Raw genomic sequence first — 22,228 nt, 5'->3', positions numbered from 1 at the left:
GAAATACCAATACATCAATAACCACACCAAAAAAAGCACTTCCTAATCATTAAGGTGTAAACTAATATTGATAGCAATCAACGCTCCTAGCAAACTGTGTCTAGGGAAAGAGCTTAAACACAGAAAATCAAACCACATATGACATTGTGTCATTCAACAACAAAATGATGAATCAAGCACAAGAAGCAAACAGAATGTTGGAGCTGGTGGCATCAACAAAGCTGCTTTATCAGCTGTAATCCTATAATGCTGCACCCCAAGTAAGACAGGACAATTACGCCTGGCCCATTTTAAGCATGGAGCTAGAAAGCAATGAGAGATCTATGTTAACTCTAAGAATGGCTAAGTATCTGCTCTCAGAGAATGGTGACATAACACACAGTGTATGACAGTGTATCACAGGCTACAAGGCTAAACAACCTGAAACTACACCAAGTGTTTATCTTAAAGGTCAGATCTGGAAGTTGGAGGTTGACTTTGAGAGGCTTTCGGTGCTTTCGGTGGAGTCAGAAATGGACAAGAAGGAAGGACGTCGGAGCTGCACCACACACACAAACACACTCTTTCACATAGGGTTGTGAAGAATAGCCAGCTGTGTCCTTCAGTTAGAGGATCCAGTGACAGTTAGCTACAACATAGTTCAATCAATGACTGACGATCTTAAATGCCATGAAGGCTCTAATGACATTTAGATCTAAGAAGCTGCAGTTACTGCCAGTGATAACAAAAGTATGGTTGCACTCCATATTAATTATTCCTCAGTCACTGAAACAAGTGGAGGACATCTGCTGAGAGCGCAGACTCAATCAATACCACATAAGTGTTTGTAAGTAGAAACAGTTAATGTTATGTTTGCAGTCCTGGTTTGCAGTGAAGAAAAAGAAATATCCTTAAAATTCACACTTTTTTTTTTTTTTTGACAATAGCTTTAAGGTTATCCCTGCGGAATATAAATCAAAGTGACTCATATTAAATGAAATATGTAGACAGGCAATTACATTTGAATAACAAATAAGAAATATAGTCCCAACTTTTAAGGCATATGGCACAGACCACTCCGACAGCACAAGACAGGTGGACTTCTGTCATAAGAGGAGTTTTTCATTCTGTTTGCATTCACAGCAGAAGGAATCAGGGAAGACTCATGTTGTATGTTGCATCATTTCTGCTGTTCCGCTGAACCACGAGCACAACTACAAGCCAGAGCTTCTGGGCATAACAAGCAATGAGAATATGCTTCAAGCCACACTCAATACTTACACCTAGCCAGATGGTGTCCTCTCTTTACATGTGATCTGTGATGCAAGATCCAATCGCATGGTTTATGTAAATGCTACAAATTTTGGCCGTTATACTCATACCTTGCTGCTCCACTGATAAACCCCATGGCTGCTGTTAAGCAACCTGTTCATGTGACAATTAATGTAGTTCGCATACAAAGAGTACATCGTAATTAGATGTTCAAACCTATTTATAGATGTTCGATTCAATGTTTACTTACAGTACTTTGGACACAACAAGTACCATCATACCATCATTTATTTGTCAAGTTATTAAGCTCAGGATTTAATGGCCTCTTTCTATCACCGCCTCTACTGCTTTTAGGTTTTTAAATACCTGAAAGCATTTGTGTGCATTATCAGTGAATCGTCCATATATATATTTAATGTGTTAATAACGCCTAGGACAGGGGGTACTCAAATATGTATCTATAGATATGATTGCGTTCAGTGACCAGAGTGACAGCTCACCTCATCCCCAACTCCCCAACTCATCCCAAATAAAAAACTGTATGGAGCACCATCATTCCAGAGAACACAGTTCCTTTGCTCCTTAGCTCATGCAGCGAAGGGGTGTCCACAAACATTTGGACATAGAGAGTGTGTGTAAAAATACTACAATTTAGTGGGAGAAATGACTTATAACAATACCCTGATCTAGCATATTACATATCTGGGAAATGATCTAATCAGTAATGTATGGTACCTTAATATTTATAAAAAAATTCTTTTTGTTGATAAATTGTGAGGTACTCCCCTTAAAAAATATTAGTCACAATAATACAAATAAGACTAACCTAATATTACAAAGTTACAAATTCAAAATAATATATTAAGTCATATCTTAAAATTCTAAGTCAAAAAACAGATTATGTGTAAACAACTAATAATGTGTAATCTAATAAGTCATTATGTCGAAGCAACGGAATAATATCTGAGTATTACAAGTTACTTGTAAGTTGTTGCAATAAGATAGTTATGCTGAAATAATGACGCTATATCTTTTGCAGCTTGAGGTTCACAGTAACAAAGTACCATCATGTTATAGCATCATATTAGAGTAATGTGATGCAGGTATCTGTAACAACATTGTCTTTACATTCTTGAAAACACAGATTCTGAGCTTTTGAATGGTGGCACAGTACAGAACTCACTCCGATACTGCAGATTAAAGCATTGCAACATCTATGATTGGACCAATCATAAGACATTCGTGGCTGTTAGTGAAGCTGTTCAAAAACAGCAGCTGGTTTAGCGAAGCCTAGTCATATTGTCTATGACAGTGCTACGCTTGCCTGGATCTTAGAGAAGAAAGGCAGATCCTTACTGAGTGACTTAGTAAGTTACACTGGCTGAGAAAGCCCTCTTTTATAATCGTATGCCCAAACAATTCTCACAAACCTCATTGATATTCACTATAGACAGAAAGGGGGACGGCTCAGGTTCAAGTTCTGTTCCTATTCATCCCTCCTGTCAGTCCGACCCTCGTTCAGGATGATGAGCGTTGAATCCGGGGCTTAAGAGGCATTAAGAATGTGCTGCATGTCACACGTTCACGAAGCACAATTTGTGATAATGATATTCTCAAATAATCTCAGCTAATTATGGAGGTCAACCTATAATTATTCCCTCCATATGTTTGCCTTCAGGAAAAACCTCCCTCGGTGAGAAAACAAAAACAGGAGAAAACACTGTGGCACTTAGTCATCCGAAAAAGCAGGGGGGGAGGATTCGTGTCTGTGAGTGTGTGTGTGTGTGTGTATTGAGGAGGTCGATGGCTGCCATTGACACACTGCTTCAAGTAGCAAAATGACTCATGCAGTTCTGGTGCTGGTCCAGCTAGTTGTTGACTGCAACACTTCGTTCTGATATAATGAAACTATATACTTCTTTATGGTTCTCTTTTAGATGGTTTTCCCAGCAAACACATGAGGATCCACGGCAAATGCTATAATGAGCTGTAACACAGGTGCTGTGGTAATGAGCTGAGTGAACTAAAGAAACAACACTTGACACATAAATGTACAGAAACTGACCTGTATATTTCATACTCTGCAGTACTGGTAAACCTTCTCACCCTTAGCTCGTTTTGTATAATGACTATACAGCAGATACAGAGTTAAACAGTTTAAAAAAATTAAGTAACAGAATACCACTCATATAACAAAACAATTAATCTCTGAACTAGTAATATATAACATTCTTAACTTTCTAAGTTGATCGTGTGCAAGTTAAACCATCCAAAGCTATCCAAAGCGAACTCATTGCGTGTGAAAACGTAACTGTCCTTAATTAGGGATGTCCAGATTATATCTAGTGGATCCAGGCATATTTTTATGAACTGGGTATCGGCTATTTTAATCTCAATCCAGAGTCTTTTGTTTTGACCACAGTTTTACTTCAGATCTCCATGTGGTGTCCTCAAGGTGCCACTGACAGACGTCATTGTCAAGCCAGCGGCTTTAAGGACTGCTGGAAATGAAAGTTTAAAGTCCAGTGTGGAGCATGATAGCAATACATAATATCTAAACTTTTTTTTACAGACACACACACACACACACACACAAAAGCTGCAGTGTTTTAAATGAGCTAGAAGCTGAATGGTGAGGGAGGTAAATCAGACTGGATTATCAGATAATAAACACACTATAAAACAGTCCTTTTAAAATAAATCAATCTGTCCAGAATGTCTCAATATAGAAACTCTTACTTAAAATAAATATTAATCAGCAGCTTATCAGATCTAAACTGTGTGGCTATATTATTTATATTGGCTCATACTCTATTAAAAATGATGGCTAAATCTAACCATCACTTAAATAGCACCTTTCCAGCAATGTGAAGTAGGCTAAAATTCTATAAAACCGAAAAGTTATGCAAGACCTGTATCCCCCATGTGGTAAAATAATCTCTCCATTTAAATAAATAACTGGTTGTGCCACCTTTACCAGTAACAAATGCAACCCAACACTACCTATAATTGGTCATTACTGATCAGCCTCTCACATCACTGTGGATGAAATGTGGCCCACTATTCCTCAAAGAACTGGCTGCATTTGAAGGGTCATATTTAAAGGGCTTTTCAACCAGAACTGCCTATTTAATGTCCTGCATTAAACAGAGCAACTCCAAGGGGTCAGGACTTTGACTAGACCACTCCAACAATTCAGAGGTAGACCTGCTCAAGATCAGACATTCTCCTGCAGGATTTTCTGGTAGAGAGCAGAAATCATGGTTATCAGGGCAAGTCGCCCAGACCCTGAGGCAAGCACACCCACACCATCACACTACACCTGCTATATTTAACGCATTGAAATGCATTGTTAGTTTTATGGCAGATGTTACGGGACCCCTGCACAGCAGAAAGTCACACTTTCCACTCTTTTGTCTTCATGTGAGATGAGCCTGTGTGTTTCAGCATCTATGTTGGAATCATGAACGCTGACCTTACCTGAGGCGAGCGAGGCCTGCAGTTTCTACAGTACAATACATATGAGTATTGTTTCTTTCTGGATGAATCATTGCTGAGCTTTAAGAGGAATTTCGGTAGGCTGGGCATTTCTGGAAACGTTCACCACTGTTTTATGTTTTCACTATTTGAGGATAATGGCTCTTACTGTGGTTTCCAGGAGTCCCATAGCCTTAGAAATAGCTTTTATTTTCCATACTGATATAGTTTGATAACTTTCTTTTCTCATTTCTTCTGGAATTGCTTTTGATGGGAGCATAGTGTGCTGCTTTTTGAGACCTTGTAGCCCAGTCACAGTAAAATGTATCAGTATGACTTAAAATCAGATGTTAAATGGTGAGATTTATGTTCACACTCCATCTGGTTAGTTAGAGACATGTGCTAGAGAAAAGGGTAGTTATTGATACACAATGAATTTTCTAATTTAAGACCTAATACCAAATCTAAATAGATCCCACCCTGTGCAGTGGCTCTTATGACTACAGATGAAAATGTACTCAATTTTTGCTTTAGTGAAAAGCTGCTTTGTCATCCTCCACTTATCTACACTGCTTCAAACAAACACACTGTGAACAGCACATTCATCCCACCACCTTATCCAGGTTAAGCTTGTTTTCTCTTTATCAAAGCCAGAGGGGCAGAATAATAAAGGCTAAGCTCTAATAAATTTCCCGGATATGGCTCCTATGAAGTGACAGCTGTGCTTTGACATAATGGCACTGACAATCAGTGTTCCAATCTGTCATACTGCATTGCACTTATTAAAGGCAGCAGGACATCCTATGTATGGCCGACAGCTGATGTTCACATAATAACAACGGCGACAATGAGATTTCATGTAAAATGTACTAAAACAATCAAAGCTTAAACAGATTATTCTGGTCACGCATGCTTAATAAAGCAGACACCACACTGGTCACAATCAAAATCACTATACATCTACATCTAACTGACCTAGCCATGCTCATCCACAAATGAGTTATTTCACAGCAACCGCTGAAAACAAAATAAAGGCAGAAATTAGAATCCAAATTTGCAGAGTTTGTCATGTTGCAGCTAAACTGAGTTTAGAGTTCAGAAAAAAACACTATGCAAAATCTTCCAAATTTAGCTTAATTACATGACAAAAAATATCTGGACCAGAGCATGTGAGAGGTGTGGAGTGGGAGCAAAGTGGCGTGATTTTTGAGTGGGGAGTGGCTTTTTACAAACCTGGAGCGACGATGTTCTTTCTAGTTCTATCATCGTAGTACCATAGCGATACAGTGTCACGTGTGATTTTGGCCCATAGCTCAACTTATTCCAAAATAATTATTATGTGTCCTATATAATATTGCCAATATGCTGAATTTAACTACAGCGATCAACAATTACTAGAAGTGTCATTTCAGTGCTAAGACTGACAGGGAAAACAAAAACCTGGGACTGTATTTTTCTGTGAATACAGAAAATGATCTGTATCTTTCACACACATACACAAAAAAATACCATCTGACGATAGCCTTTTATCTGCGGATATTTTTTCAGATTAACAGATTAACTGAAATGATGTTTTTAAAAAATGCTGTTGGTCTGCGTTGAGCTGCTAGCGAGCAATGAGGGGTAAAAGGTGAGGAGTAAAAACAATTCACCAAAATTCTTCACAAAGACAGCTGTGTTGAGATCTTGGTATCAAAAGATCATGAGCATTTATATATTTCTAGACACAAAGATCAAGCTAACTATTTCTTTCCATTGAAATATAATCCATCACGCCTAATGAAGAAGAAAACCATATACATAGCTCAACAGAGGGACCTCCGAAGCAGGTGTAAACTGCATTTTACTGTGGAAAAGGTTTAATAATACATCCTAAATGTCCATGTATATAGCAGATATTTTGTGGAGTGGAGCTACAGTTTTAATCAGGGACCATTAAGATTTTGTCCAGCCTCTCACCAGTAGCTCAGAGGAAATGGTTTTGTGGGCAGCCTTCAGCATTCCTAATTTACTTATTCACAAAACTAAATAAAAAGCAGTGCACTGATTGACTGCGAGAACGCTGCAACCGACCACAATGCAATCTGATGAGGGCCTGTTTTCTTTCACCCCATGGGATGTAGCACTAACCACTGGATACGTCTGAAGTAGTAGCCTGTGGCTGAAGCAATAGTACATTTCATTTATTTGCTCAGAACACATTTTACAACAATAGTACATAAAAGTGGTTCTGACAGAAGGACTTCACTGTGCTCGAGGGCTTCAATGAAACGTTCCACCAAAGCACTCCCTATCAAATCATCTTTGAGGTGGTGGAGTAGAGTACTACAGAGCGTAAAGGTGTAAGGATGTAAAGGTGTGATGTTTTTACAAAAGAAAGAATTACTTTCCTAGCCGAGCCGTTTCACCAAATCCTCTTCATTTTAGAGAACATCTTCGGCTATTTGCTCATGTCTGCGCACTGGGTGCTAAGCACCTCTCCCCATAATCCTTAGCTTAGCAAACAAATACTAGGGTAATTTTAGACTGCTGCTTGACCTTTCCGCCAACCTGCCTTCATTTTATTACACAAGACGCAAGACACTCTGTAGCATCTCGTTCAGCTGCTTGATATGCATGAGGGTGCCTGTAAGAGACACACAGCCAGACAAATCAGTTATTATCTTTAAACGATAATCTTAAATCCTGCTATGTAGACTCCTGGAAGCTATGGGGCAAAGGCATCGTATCTAGAGGAATTTAATGAGAAAACACGCTGTATAATAGGCTGCGATTTAGGACTCGGCCCTGCTCAGTGCTACCACAAACTAACTGTTTGTATATCAGGGGCAGACACAACTGCAAAACACACACCACTGTGTGGAAGGGCCTCAGTGTGTAGAGGCCATTACAATAGCTTAGTACTTTTGTATTGAAAAAGCAGGCAATAATCCCCTTAACCAGACAACAACACAGCGTTAACAGCTCAATTAATTTCCTCCTACTGGTTCTCTGCTGGTTTAACCAAAGGGAGCACACACACACACTCGCAAGCACATGTGCACACCCAAAACACACACTCACCTGCACTCGTTTGCAGAGCATTTTAGGAAAGTAAACCCTGTTTATCTTTGTTTAGCTCATTAGGCATGTCTCAAGAGCACTGTTGTCAAAAATAAGGGGAGATGATTAAAGCAGACCCAATCCAGCACGTGAATAAAGTTACTTCATGTAGAGTCGCGATTTAATTGCGCGTACAGCGTGTCAGATATTAAATGCCCACTGAACTGACTCAAGCTCGGTGCGTAATTACTAGAGGACAACATGCATCTCAGATAGGTCTTTGCATTATGAGGTTAGCTGCAAGCCGAGGAAAAAGTCTGGCCATTTAATGTCTTACTAGTGTAAAGCACTAATTAAGTGGCTTTCCTCTCCAGCATTTTTAAAGGTGTTTGAAGTGTGCAGCGCTGCAGTGCAGTGCTCAAACCAACGGCAAATGTACACTCCCAATTAGCAGCGCCACTAAAGAGGCTGTTTTGATGTTTTATGGATGTTTTTTTTTTTTGCTATATGAAAGTAATTAAGCAGGTAGTACTTGCTAAATTATCCAATAAGAAAGTGTCAATGTACTCACGGTCGCCGCAGAGAGGGCCGCCGTAGGTCGTCATGGTGCAGTCGCAGGTGAAGCCCTCCCACTGCTGCAGACACACCCCCTGGTTGGAGCAGGAGTCCTCCGTGCAAGTGGTGCCAGGGCCAGCTGGAGAGGTTGAGGAGGAGGGAGGCTACATCTCAGTATTGAGCTCGGCAGAGCTTTGAGTTCCATATTATTGTTGTTCAAAATTGATATATATATATTCAAATAATTCAGATAAGCATGTTATCTAGTTCTGTAACATCCTGAATTGATCACTTACATGAAAGGTACTACATTATACTCAATTGTTAAATTGTTCAACCTCCATTGCAAATTTGAGTTTATTAGACACATTTAATGACTACTACTGCAAACAAGATGTGTAGCAGTGTTCCTGAGGAATCCTAGCCCATCCCTAATTGGTAATGGCCTCCAGTTCCTTAATATTCTTGGGTTTGCCGCAACCAAAAGATTTTCTATTGGATGCAAGCCAGGCGACTGTAACGGCCACTCCAGAATCTTCCAGGACTTCTCCTAAAAAAGTCGGGAGGGTATGCTTAGGACAACTGTCTTGTTGAAAGGTCCAATGATGCCCAAGAATCAGCTTCTTCACAGAGGGCTTGATGTTTTCTCCTTGGATTTCCAGATCATTGATTGAATCTATCTTACCCTCCACTAGTGCAGGTTTCCAGTGTCAGAGGATGCAAAGCAGCCCAAAAGCATAGCAGAGTCAAGGTCATGCCTCATTATATACAGGGGGCTTTTCTCAACATATGCTCCATTCTTCTTCCACCAGACCACTGAGAGTTTTGATTCATTGCTCCACAGGCATTTTGGGATTCTGTCCTGAGGAGCTATGAAACCTATAGAAAATCTTTAGTGGGATTTGAAGAAGGTGGTTGCAGCAGCACTGGGCCACTGCCCATGAGGAATGGGCTAAGCTTCCTCAGGAACGCTGCCAGAAGCTGGTGTCTGGCCATGCATCACATTTTCAGTAGGTCACAACAGCAAAAAGGGAGCTCTACTAAGTACTAAAGTTGTGCTGAGCTATTTCATTTGATTGTTTTTTGCTGAAAGTTTTATTTTTTGCCAATAAACCTAATTTGCAATGGGGCTAAATTCCAGTTATCTATAATGATTTGTACTTACTAAGCTAACAATTTAAAAATAATCATAAATCAAGTTGGGTGTTATTTTTTATAACTCATCTATATAATCATCTAGAACAAAAAACTAGCATAACAGTAAATATTTTAGTATGAGGTACCTTACATTACATTCATTTTCAGAGCTTTTTCTAAGAAAAGTGGCTTTTGTCACTTAACTTGGTCACACACTGCCTAAATTATGCCTAAATTATCATTTGACAAAATGAACAACCACAGCCAATTCCTACAACAAAAAATAAAGCTGCAAGAGTTTTTTTTCAATCCAGAGACTCGAAAGGTTTGTTGTTGTCATCATGTGCAGAGCAGGCCACTGATTGCTTCTTGTGACTACCAACATTTAGCAGCAACATTAGCTGAGCTAATAGCTTAGCTAATCCTGTTTCCTGTCAGAATGAGAACCAAGATTTGTGGCCATATTAGCATACAATTAGTAAATGCACATGAACTTCTCCGGGTGGAGATCTGAAGAAAAGGATAGCAGATTAACCCAAAACTCACCGTCGCATCCTCTTTCCACCTGGCCCACCTTGTGCAGGGCGTCTGCAATCAGATCCGGCAGCCTGCCGTTCAGGTCCACCGAGGCCAGGCAGCCCTGGTAGCCGTCCCGAGACGCTATCAGCTTAGGCAGGCTGTTGTACATGCTCTTCCCCACGCCACCAACGTACAGCTCTCCTGGAGATTTAAACAAGATATTTACCAGCGTCAAAGAGATAAATTCATTACTTTACACATAAAAAAATAAGCAGAATCATCAATCACAGCCTTGCACTGGGAAGACGATGAATATCACAGTTTAACCGTTTTATTCGATTAGCAAAGCTTCGTGCGGAGGAATGATTCTTTCTGTTCTCACTAATGATCTGTTCATTTGATGCTAATTTCCTCCCGATGAAGGATATCACAAATGTACCTTTGATGTGCGGGAGAAAACAGAGGAAATGGGATGCTCACGAAACGAGCACACAATCATGTTAACAATAAAGCTGTCCTTCAGTGTCTGAGAAGATGTTCAGAACACAGGATATGATGACAAACAAAAGAACAGGAAGATAAAGCATGTGTATTTCTTTGGCGCTTCCGTCTGCCTGGCTTCAATGACCGCATATTGTACAAAACAATGTGAAATGACTACGAGGGAACCCACCCCCTAAAACCACCCACACACACCTGCGGCAATTATATGCTCTACATAACTGGCACAGAGCCAGCAGCAACGGCCCTACCTTGTTACATATGAGGTGCTGTATACTGCTGACAGGTTCGATTGAGTCTACAGTGTCTGTATGCATACATGTGTATGTCCTTGCTAATTCTTTCTCAATTAAGTGCTCCGGAGAGGGTCAAAGACGGAGAGAGAGCCTCCAATCACCTTGCTGAGGAGAGCATATTTAGAGGGCATTATTTGTGAGCGAAATCTCTGTTCAATTTCACTGAGCTCTGGCAGAAAGACAGGCAATTATGTTCTATAACTGACAAGCAGGAATACATATGGCAATTTTCATCCCACATTGCAAAAGTCTGCTTTCTCGGCTTGTTTGCTGAAACATGCTCTTTCTCCCCTCAAATTGACTAAGGCCAATTAGACCATCATTGAAAGCACTCTTCATAACCTCCTCAACTCTATTTAATTTGATTCCACCGTGGAGAAGTTGTGTTTTATCATTCTGACCTTCCACTGTCATTACCGACCTCTTGACTTACTAACGGCGTAATTTTCCGCCACTGCTTCCACAATAAAAACAACACCTCCCCATCCGCTACGGAGGTCAGGATTCTTGAATGCATCAGCATTAGTAATTCGAAATCAGACAAAGGACTGTACCGTTAAACATAATGGATGTGAGAGACATCTGTGACTCCAGATTTGAAGTCATGGAATCTGAACCTCTAATCAGCGTTACGGGAATCATGTAATTGCATTACAAGTGCAGGCTTTCAACATATCTAATAAAACTTGCATTTTTCATTTAATGGATTTAGGCTTTGGCAACCTGGGCAGCTACCAAGAAGAGAAGAAAAACCCAAAATGGTTATTTTGCAAGTTACGCAAGGATAACTTGATGTCACGGCATGGGTCAATTAACCATGTGGAGTCGGAGCAGTACAAGATGGGGATACCCTTCTTGTTATTGCTGCCAGGTGTTCATTGTTCTGCCTTTAAAGCATCCACCCAACTGCGCAGACCTGTGAGCAGAGACGTGAACAAGGTACAGATGGAATTGATGGGATGTTAGAGGAGGGGCTTCAGGCATGTTCCTCCTCCTAAGGACTGTACAGTGCTAATACAATTAGTAAAATCCAGTCATCTTTTCAAATATCTTTACGGTACGTTACAAATATTGTGATGTCATTGTACAACACTGTGTCATCACTGAACACTGAAAACCTGCATTTATTATAAACAAAAAATGACATAGACTAATCAGAGAGAGCCTTGTGTATCGCGAAACAAGCCTTTAAATATTGTGATATAGTATTTTTTACCATATCGCCCAGCCCTAGTTCTGTGGCCGCAAGTATGGTTACCGGTTTTGAGAAAACCAGGTTCAGACTAGTGTTTGGTGTCAAACCATGTCCATGTGGAAAAGCCACCAGACCGGTTACTCATGGAAGATTCCCAGTCTGTGCTCAGAAAATAGACCAATTTGTCCGTGGAGCCTGCAAACAACACCTAGTACATAGTAACCCCATAAACTATACAATTAAATGATGTCAGACCATTATCTTATTGTATTAACAATTGTTTGGTCTTTCCCTCCTGTCCATTTGAAGTGGTTCTCTTCTGCAAAAGCTAAATACAGGAACATCATTATGCTAGTCGTTTTTATGTGAGTAACTGTTGAATTTTTTTAATCACAGACTGAGAAAGCATTGTTGCCGTTTGTTTAAAAAAGAAATAAATTCAGTAGCTTTCAAAAATGACATCACCCGCTGTGTGTCTGTGATGCTTTACAGTCATGTTTCTACTGGTTAGACAAAGGGAAGAGGGGACGGAAACATATATATATATATATATATATATATATATATATATATATATATATATATATTGTTATAATGTTCTATACTTGCCTTAAAAACTTCAAACTTGTCAAGCAAGCATTACACCAGTCCATTCCTGTCTATTTTAGCACATTTCAGCTAGAGCCTATTTCAGCACTTCAGCTGCTGTTTCAGACTGTGAATCAGGATTGAGGTCTGGTGATTCTGCTGGTCAGTCAGAGTGTCCCAGTATTCCATCAAGACCTGTGCACTCTGCAGTTGTAATCCTGGAATGTGGGAGTGTCAAAGCTGTCTCTGCTTGGTCATGAAGCACATTGTAAGTGGGATAAAATGGACAGGAACTATCCCTAGAGACTGCTGTAATCCTCTCCTGGCAGGACTGAGTATTAAAAATGATACATGTGGCTAATGTTTTATGCAGGGCGCTTCCAAGTCCATTTTCTGAGCTAAAAAGATAAAAATGCATCCGAAATCAATGCTGCAGTAACAGCATTAAAACCTCATATATCTTATTCACAAAGACAAAAGTAACATTTTATTTTTAAGACATTTCTATTGGTCTACTCACTAATAGTAAGCTGGGCAGATGGTGTTTTGACATATCAGCCATGATGTGCCAGCGGTACATGTATATTAGGTTCCACAGGTCCACTAAAGAGACCAAGCGTTTTGTAAGGTAGCGGATTTTGCCACTGAACTCCAAATTCTCAAGTACTCCCTGCTTTACACCACGGCTTTCAAGGCATACGTATGCTGAAGAAAAACAGAGCAAACAATCACGATACATCCCATGTTGATAGAGCAAATTATCTGAAACAGCTGTAAGCATTAGAAAAGAAGCCAAATCTTTGGGAAAAAAACCACACACAATTAGTGGATATCTTGGTAGGAATCTCGGCATGAACGCTCTGTGTATATTCTGGTGCCAATACACAGAACAGGTCAACCATATCTTTCTACTGATGGATCTAAAACTCCACACATCAGCGCCATCCAATCCCTCCCATCTGAGGATGTTCATTTTACACTTCACAGAAACGGGCCGGAGCCAGAGGATTCCCACTCTTCCCTCCATTCTCTCTCACATAATTGCTTGAGCAATTACAACTGACACATACTGCGTGGCTGTTCTTTTGATGTTTAAAGGACTTGTTCTAAAGAAACCCAATGAAAGGGCCCTTGGAGCCTGCTGTACTGACAGCAGGAAATGCTGCTTTTCGGCCTTATTTGATTTGGACTTTATTACACGTGTGGATTGAGAGGGAAATTGACTTGACTCATGCAGCCAGATTCAATGGTTCTAATAAAGTAGCTTTTTTGTGTTGGGGAAATGGTTCTTTTAAAAAGCCTCTTTATATATTTAATATCATTACGCAGCATTCTCCTAATCCTGGGGAATTATCAGCCTGTTCTCTGGAGGGAAGCAGAGTAATGAATTAACGCACGGACACACATAATGAACGCACAAGCTAAATGAACAGGCATATATTCTTTCATTTATATTTGCAGTTAATTGTGCAGAAAATACTCGGAATGCTTCATCTGAGCAGCGAGCCTTCAGAGTAAATAATGTGTACAGATATTATTTTTTTTCCCTTAAAAAAATCAAATTCTCCAATATGCTGCAAACACCCAGTGCATTCACGAACTGCTATTTCCACACACAGAACCTAATAGACACCTAATTGTCTTTGGGGTGGTACATTTCTTGCCATTGTGGGGGTACCTGTAAGGGTACATATTCAGTACCTTAAGGAGTTGAATTGGCCCCATTCACAGTGTTGACCTCAAGCATTTTATCTTATTTTTAGATTCAAAGCACTTCATGGACCTGACCGAGTGAATGACCACCTCATATTTAACAGGCTGAAGATTCTCCACAACGGGGTGCTATTATTGCTTGAACAGTTTTTGCTTCACATCAATGACACAATGGCCTCGTTTCTACTGTAGGGCCAAATGGTACTGTTCCACGAAGTAGTACTGGTTACGGTTTCTTGTGTTGCGATTAGTTAAGATCATGAAGTGCACGGCGTTGATGTTGTCAGATGTGTCTGGGCTTACATTCCCACCCTGATTTCACAGTGTTAGCAAGTTAGCATGCTATCTTGACGGAGCATACTAACTAAATGCTAAAGGGAGAACTGTCAGTGTTTCTGATTGTTTTTGAGTTTAAAACAGCACAGACTACACCTTACAAATTTTGAATGTTAAGTTACAGTCTTTGCCATTTTCTGCACTTGAAATATAATGATCCCGGACCTTGTGGCACAAAGGTGACACAAATGTGGAGCCAATCGGCGGATTTCTATGTCATTAAACTCACCCACCGAACGGTTATGTGTAGAGCTGGGCAATATGATGATGATAAATTTTGTTATCGTGATGACAATGTGCTTTTCTAAGCATATCGAGGATACTGTTAGTGCTTAATAAACACTGATCAGCTGCAGGTTTCATTACAAACAGTGTCATTAGGTTGGTTTATTAAGATGAAGTTCAGCAGATGTTGAATAAAAATAACTACTCATTAAAAAGGTAAAAGTGCACGTATTTGTCATTGTACAGTGTACAGCGAAATGGGTCTTCCGCATTTAACCCATCTGTGGTAGTGAACACACACTCACACACACACTAGTGAGCTAGGGGCAGTGAGTACACACACACACACACACACAGCGGTGGGCAGCCAACTCCAGCGCCCGGGGAGCTGGGCTTTGCTCAAGGGCCCAACAGTGGCAGCTTGCCAAGCCTGGGAATCGAACCCACAACCCTGTTATCGATATCCCGGCGCTCTAACCGCTGAGCCGCCACTGCCCTCATTACGGGAGAGTACCTGAATAGTAGTTGATAAGAATCTGCTGCTACTAATGTGTTCAGTCTGTGATGACATATATTGTGATAAATATTGAGTATCGCAAAACAAGTCTTTAAATATCTTGATATAATATTTTTACCATATCGCCCAGCCCTAATTCTTTGGCCCCAAGTATGGCCATCTAACTTTTTTTTAGAAAACCAGAGAAAATCTGACTATTTTCCAAGTGTTCGGTGTCAAACCAGGTCCATGTGGAAAAGCTACCAGGCCGGTTACTTGTGGAAAATCCACAGTCTGTGCTCAGACCTGTAGTAGAACAAAGACCAATTTGTTCTTGGTCTATTTAAAAAGGTTAGGTTTCCAAAAAGTAATGAGAAATTGTTAGCGGTACACCTTAAGGGTACACTATTGGACCTTAAGGGTGCATTTATATTGTCTGTACCTTGGAGAACACTAAGGACCTCTACAGTATCTTTTTCTGACAATGCATTTTGTTTTGGACAATACATCTAAAAATGAGCAATGGTGTCTTGCTGTTCTTAGGCAGAAATACATAACTGGTGTAGATAATAATGACATTCCTTGATGTTAAATTTTGAAATGTAATCAAACCTTTTATGAATGTTGGTTGTTTTAATAAACATTAATTAATCCAAGCCTCTGTCATATTTGTTTCAAACAGATGAATCTCTCTATGGCCCTGATAAGATAAAAGAGTGTTTTTCTCTGTCTGGTCTCTTAAAACCCGTGAAACATGGTTCCAGACAAAAAAATGACCCTGATACATAAGATTAAGGTATTACTGGGTAGTAAGCCCTTACAACATAACGAAAGTCACATAAGACCTGAGGAGGATAAACTGCACAGTTATTACTCAGTATCTTAAAATGCATATTACCCAGTAACTTTAATGATCTATTAGACTAATGCTTAAAGATATTTAGTTATGAGCGTTAAGGATTGAACTACAGAACTACTCATGGATATTAAGAATTTAGGACATTTTAATGGCCAATGACTGCCAAAAGGAGGCAAACCAGTCTTCAACAACTTCCTGACAAACCCCTGATAAAGAAAGCTAATTCTAAAACACAGCTGCTTTCTTTCAATTGAAACAACTCGCCCTTCCAATTTATTAGCGTCAATGAATATTCAGTGGACCAGCACTAGTTCAAACAAATTTCCGTTCCAAGGTCAACGTGAGTGAATACACACTGCATCTCTGACTAGGTTTTTCCCCTTTATTGTCTCCTGTTCAAAGAAGAGATACACACTGCTCTGTGTTCTTTCTTTTCATTGAGGCATGTTGGACACCTGCGCAAACCTTGGACTGTCTAACAAGATAAAAAAGACTACATGCTGTATAACTGAAATTGAAAGAGCTCATTATTACTTACAGTAAACCTCAAGGATGCTCTGGATGTTCTGTTTTACCACACATAAATAGAACAGGCCAACTTACCTAAGCTTTGTTCATTTCAAAATAGGCTAACTTACCTAGGCGTCGTTCACATCACACTCTTCACCCTCTACAATAATTATACGCACAGTGGACAAGTAAAATAAGATTTGCTGCAGAATCACACAAATTCAAAGGACTAAATCAAGCAGGTATGCTGGTTAGGAAATGTGAAATTAGAGGCTGAGATGAGCTGTTCTTTTTTTTCCTCTTTTTTCCTGAAGCCGCTGCAGATTGTTGTTCTAACTACAGACAGAAAATGAGATGTGCTTTACTGTGGTTCTTTTTTTTTTTTTAAATGGGATGCACCTGGGGAGCTGACAGCTTTATAAATAGCCTCAAGGAACAGCTGCTTATTACAGTTTTCAGGGAGTCAAAATTAAATACAAGAAAAATGGGTAGCTGGAAATGTGTGACAGCATTTTAATAGCATTTTCAGGAGCGTCCAGCAAAGGTCAGAAGGCTATTCCCAAGGCCCCTATACTATAGGATACAGTGTATGCTACTTTGCTGAGGTAGTTCATTTATCTACTTTCAGAAGCACAAATACAGTATGTTACTGACATGGTCAGAAAGGAAGGATTGAACAGACAGGGTTAAAGCCATGGCAGTACCTTTGAGGTCTAGGTTGCGGGCCCCGTTGGAGTGCTGTGTGACGGTACGAGAGTCGATCTTGAGCGTGTGCACGTTGCTGTCATCTCGGGACACCAACACATTGTGCCACTGGTTGTCGTTGAGTGGCTTGTCAGAGTTGCCCTTCATGAGTGACGGCCCGTTGCCCAAGTCGAAGACGTAGTGGATGTACCTGTAATACATCAGGTCCTCTTTCAATCAGTCCACTCAGACAAAACATGCAGCGCTTTTAGGGTCACAGTGTCTGCAAATCAATACCCCTAATAAGCCTTGAACTACTGGCACTGACACGGGTATCTCCCTGCCAAGCAGATTAAACCTGAAGTGTGCAATCCAACTTTTTTTTTTTTGATTCAGTGTCAGCAGCTGATATGTCCTTTGCATGCCCTGGTGGTGAAACATCATGACATTAAATTCGTTCTTGTGGTTACATAAGACCTTTGCCATCAAGCCGATTTTCCACACTTACGCTGAAAAAGCCACACAACTCTATATTTAGCTAACATGCTCCATAGTGTGTATCAGGTGTCCTCTCCATCATATAGCGTGACATGTTTGCCAGCGATTTCCTGTAAACACCCATTAAGACACAGGATCAGCCATAAAGAGAGGAGGGTGGGCTGATTTTTCACACTTACACTGAAGAATGCATTGAAATCCTTATTTGGTTTGAAATATGAGAATGGCAGATTTATTTGACGTGTTTTACACAGCGCATATCAGGTGACCACCCACTTATACATCCTGCCATGTTTGCTAGAGAGGCCTTGTAAATATCTTTTATAGGATCAGCTATAGCAACAGTGCTTCAAAGCGATAGAGACAGACAGAGAGAGAGAGTGCCCGAGCGAGAGAGAGAATGTGTGTATGAAAGAGAGTGCGGTGCGAAAGTGCATATGATAAAAAAAGTGGAGTGAGAATGTATGTATAATAGATTACAGTGTGAACATGTGGATGAGAGAGAGAGTGTAGTGAGAATGTGTGAACATTCTGGTTTATAGTTACGGTTAAGAACTGATATTAAAGGGCTCCTTTAATGGAAAACTACATTTCCCTGGCTTTACTGAAATGAATGAGTTTGAAGCAGTAAGTAAACAATGTACTATTCAGTCTACATATGAAAACTAAGGTGCAGAAACAGCTTGTTATGAATTCACTGTTTCTCTGATCACAAGAACCAACTCACTTACATACTGTTTCCACCTATCCAGCCTATCATAGTTTAACACCAGCCTCTTATATTGCAGCTCTCAGGATTGTTTATCGGGGCACAGTAAAGTTTAAACAGAAACAATTTTATTTTCAGAGATAAAGAGAAGTTGGGAACTGTTGGCTTAAAGGAATTATGTTTTATTATAATGTTTTTTATTTTTTTCAGTTCTGAAACATAAAGCTGTACAAATAATGTAAGTGCACATTAAAGCAGCATTATGTAACATTTTGACCTTCAAAATTGTTTTGATGCTCCACTGACTTAATAATAAGGTCGAACAGGGTCTCTCTCCCTCTCTCCCTCTCTCTCTCATTCCCAAACCAGGCTTGGCATGTTGGCTACTCCACTATGCATCTCTGTTTGTGAAAACTAAGTATTGGTGCATAACCATGTTCATATTCATATAAAAAAAATATTATTACTCTACTGCTTCAGTCCACATGCTTTGTTCATTTTCAGTAACAGTTCTGTATCTCTCAGCTTGTCCAGAAATGCATGTGTAAAGCATGTCCTTCTGTGGTGTCTCACAGCACTAAATTACCCTTCAAGGCTAAGGAGCAAGAAATACTCATTCTGGCATACTGATGTTTTAAGGAAAAATATAAAACACAATAAATACATCTATAAATATCTATAAATATATATATATATATATATATATATATATATATATATATATATATATATATATATATATATATATATTTGTAAATTATTTTGATAAAATATTGTCCTACATTTTGTGATCGCATAACACAAGCAGTACTATCATTTATCCAAAAACAACATAAGCTTTGGAACTACAAATGTAGTATTATTTACCATTTTAATTGAACTGAACTGAGTAAGTAGTGTGAGTGCTGGGTGAGCAGTAAGAGTGTGTGAGTGGGGCACAGAGATAGAGAGAGAGTGAGAGAGCGAGAGAGAGAGAGAGAGAGAGAGAGAGAGAGAGCAGTATGTGCTGTGTGAGCAGTGATCTCTCATTACAGTGTTTTCTTTCAGCATGCAGCAGCAGGCTCCAGTGAGAGGCAAGGCCACCTGCTGTCTAATTGCTCACTGAATGACTGGCTTTCTGGATGGCAGCAGCACAGGAAGTTAAACATCTGAGCTTCTTGACTTTTACAATATTAATTTTCTCATAACTGAATAAAATAAATTCTATAGCGAAACAGGGTTGTCCTGCCTTTATTTGGCATGAGCAAAGTGGCCTGGAATTTCCCCCAACCACCAGAAACTATTTACCAAGCTTGAACAAAGAAAAGCTGTGCAGTGCTGGTAGCCTATTAGGCTGCCACATGTCTGCGTATTGTATGGATCACAAATAAATAATATCAAATTATACTCTTTTATATCATGCAGATGATATTAAACACATTCAAGATATTAGCTCAGTTACTTACCAGCTTAATTAAAAGGAACATCATTATATATAATAATCATCATCATGATACTAAGGGTATTGCTTTGCAATACAGAAATTTCACAGTTATAGTATGTATATAGTATGACAGGGTTGTGGGTTCGATAATCTGGCTCAGCAAGCTGTGCAAGGCCCTTCACCCTGTCTGCTCCCCGGGCGCTGGAGTTGGCTGCCCACTGCTCGGGCTGTGTGCTCACTGCCCCTAGTTCACTAGTGTGTGTGTGTGTTCACTACCGCAGATGGGTCAAATATAGTACAGTGAACATCAGTGCACCATCTTTAATGTTTCACCTAATTTGTGATATGAGCATCCTGACAAATCAGAGGAGCTACATTTAAGGGTGAATGAAGAAATCTGTATTTATTGGTGATACAATGTTGATTTAATCTTGCCTGCACAAAGTGGAGGGGGGGCTGGCATGTTCTTCCTCCATATCACATGAAGCCAGGCTAACCACATATATTTATAGGCCTAGACCTATAAATTTTATTATCAAGAGCCCACCCCAAATGAAAAGTGTTGCTCCTATCTAAAACACAAATTTATTCTCACACATTAAGCAACTGTGTACAGCACAAAGTCAATGTCTTGCTGGTAGGAGAATTTACTACAAGCGACTGTATCAGCACCAGTGCATATGAATCAGGCTTGTTTCTAAGCACATAGTAGCTGAGCACACCGTAGCCTAAATACAGTACGTACAGTTATCCATATTTGAATGCAGCACAATCAGCCAGATCATTAACACAAGGTAAACATCAGCATATTAAAGGTGCACTGATTATTATTGTTTTGGTTCAGGTTTAGCAGCTTTTGCCACTGGGAAGAAAGAAATACATATTTAAGTGATTTAAATTGTTTCCTGTAGAAGACTTGTTTATATTTACATAGAAAATCATTTAAACAAGGTTTCCAAACCCTTGCATTCAACTGTATTTACCAACATCTAGGTTTTATAAATGTTGATGTATTAGCCTCTAGAGATATGTACATAAAAAGTATCTCATATCGGCCCAGAATCCTAGATAAGCCTAGATAAAATAACCTCTAGTATGGATAAGCAAAAATATATATTAATCCAAATACTTATATATGATAATACTTCTATACAAAAAAATCACAATAAAAAAATAATTTTTTTCTGACGTAGTTCATCATTTTACTAGTTGCTTTTTTTTATGATGAAAGTATCTATTGTTTAGAGTTCAGAACAATCAGACGCATTATGCTGTGGGTAGTGGGGGACCTGCTAACCATGGCCCTTCCTGGAGGGAAGTAAATGGGAGGAAATAAACCTGATTTTGGTTTCTAATTTTCTCTGTTTCATACTCAGGTTAGAGAACTTGGTAGAGTTACTGTTCGTAGGGCTGTGGGATCATTACCCGGGTCCGCTACTACTCCTTAACCCTGTTGTGAATTGTACTGTATATAAAAAAAGGAGAGGGCAGGCAATATTTGACCTTTTCTTTCCAGAAAACAGGTGAGGCTAAAGTTCCAAACCATAAATATGTTATAGTAAAGTAAGCTAGCTATCTAATTAGTGATTAGTTACATTTGCAATTTGCTCAATTTAGCAAGTAAGCATAAAAAAATTGCTAATGTAACAGGTAATGTGTCTGTATCATAAGCCCTCTAATGACACTGTTTTAAATCGGGACTAAGTGTAATCTTCACTGAGCTGTTTACTTGCATGCATTTCATTCACAAAGAAATCGAATAAATACATTTGAAATATACTGTGCATTCATTATGTCATTAAATATTAAATATATAATATATTAATGTTATAAAATATTAAATATAAGTACATCACATTTCTTTCCTTTCCTTTTTTTAAATATTATTTTAGAGGTTTAGTCCTACGCTCCCGCTGGCAATACCCATAATATGCCCAGCTTGTGACAGAGCATACCATTACACATCAAGATGTAATTCATCATGAAAACGATGAATAATGTCATGTTGCCCAGCTGTACTCTTCTTTGTTTCTGAGGCTAGTCAACAGTCTAAAACACATCTACACTTTTGTCTCTGCCCAAATCTACCAGCTAAACACAATCACAGCATTAGTCATGATGTCTATAAGTTGAATCATCAAATGTGTCCTCATACCTTTTTCTATTTGCTGTTGCCGGAAGGAGCAGTGGCTAAATCTAATTCGATTGGACTCT

At 39.4% G+C, this 22,228-nt stretch overlaps 1 protein-coding gene across 16 annotated transcripts in view; it reads right to left on the bottom strand.

The window, feature by feature from the left end:
- The window catches only part of nrxn2a (neurexin 2a), a 394,188-nt gene that overhangs the window by 186,275 nt on the left and 185,685 nt on the right, over positions 1–22,228 (bottom strand). For all 16 annotated transcript variants that reach the window (XM_072662789.1, XM_072662798.1, XM_072662800.1 and 13 more), the window contains 3 exons: positions 17,405–17,595; positions 10,009–10,182; positions 8,342–8,464 (listed from right to left, as the gene is read on the bottom strand). In XM_072662789.1, the coding sequence (XP_072518890.1) occupies positions 8,342–8,464; positions 10,009–10,182; positions 17,405–17,595 (488 nt within the window). The remainder of the gene's footprint in view (positions 1–8,341; positions 8,465–10,008; positions 10,183–17,404; positions 17,596–22,228) is intronic.

This window comes from Salminus brasiliensis, chromosome 18 (assembly GCF_030463535.1).
Source record: "Salminus brasiliensis chromosome 18, fSalBra1.hap2, whole genome shotgun sequence".
NCBI lineage: Eukaryota > Metazoa > Chordata > Actinopteri > Characiformes > Bryconidae > Salminus > Salminus brasiliensis.
The sequence above is the reverse complement of the archived record's forward strand: the minus strand, read 5'-3'. Positions and strand labels throughout refer to the sequence as shown.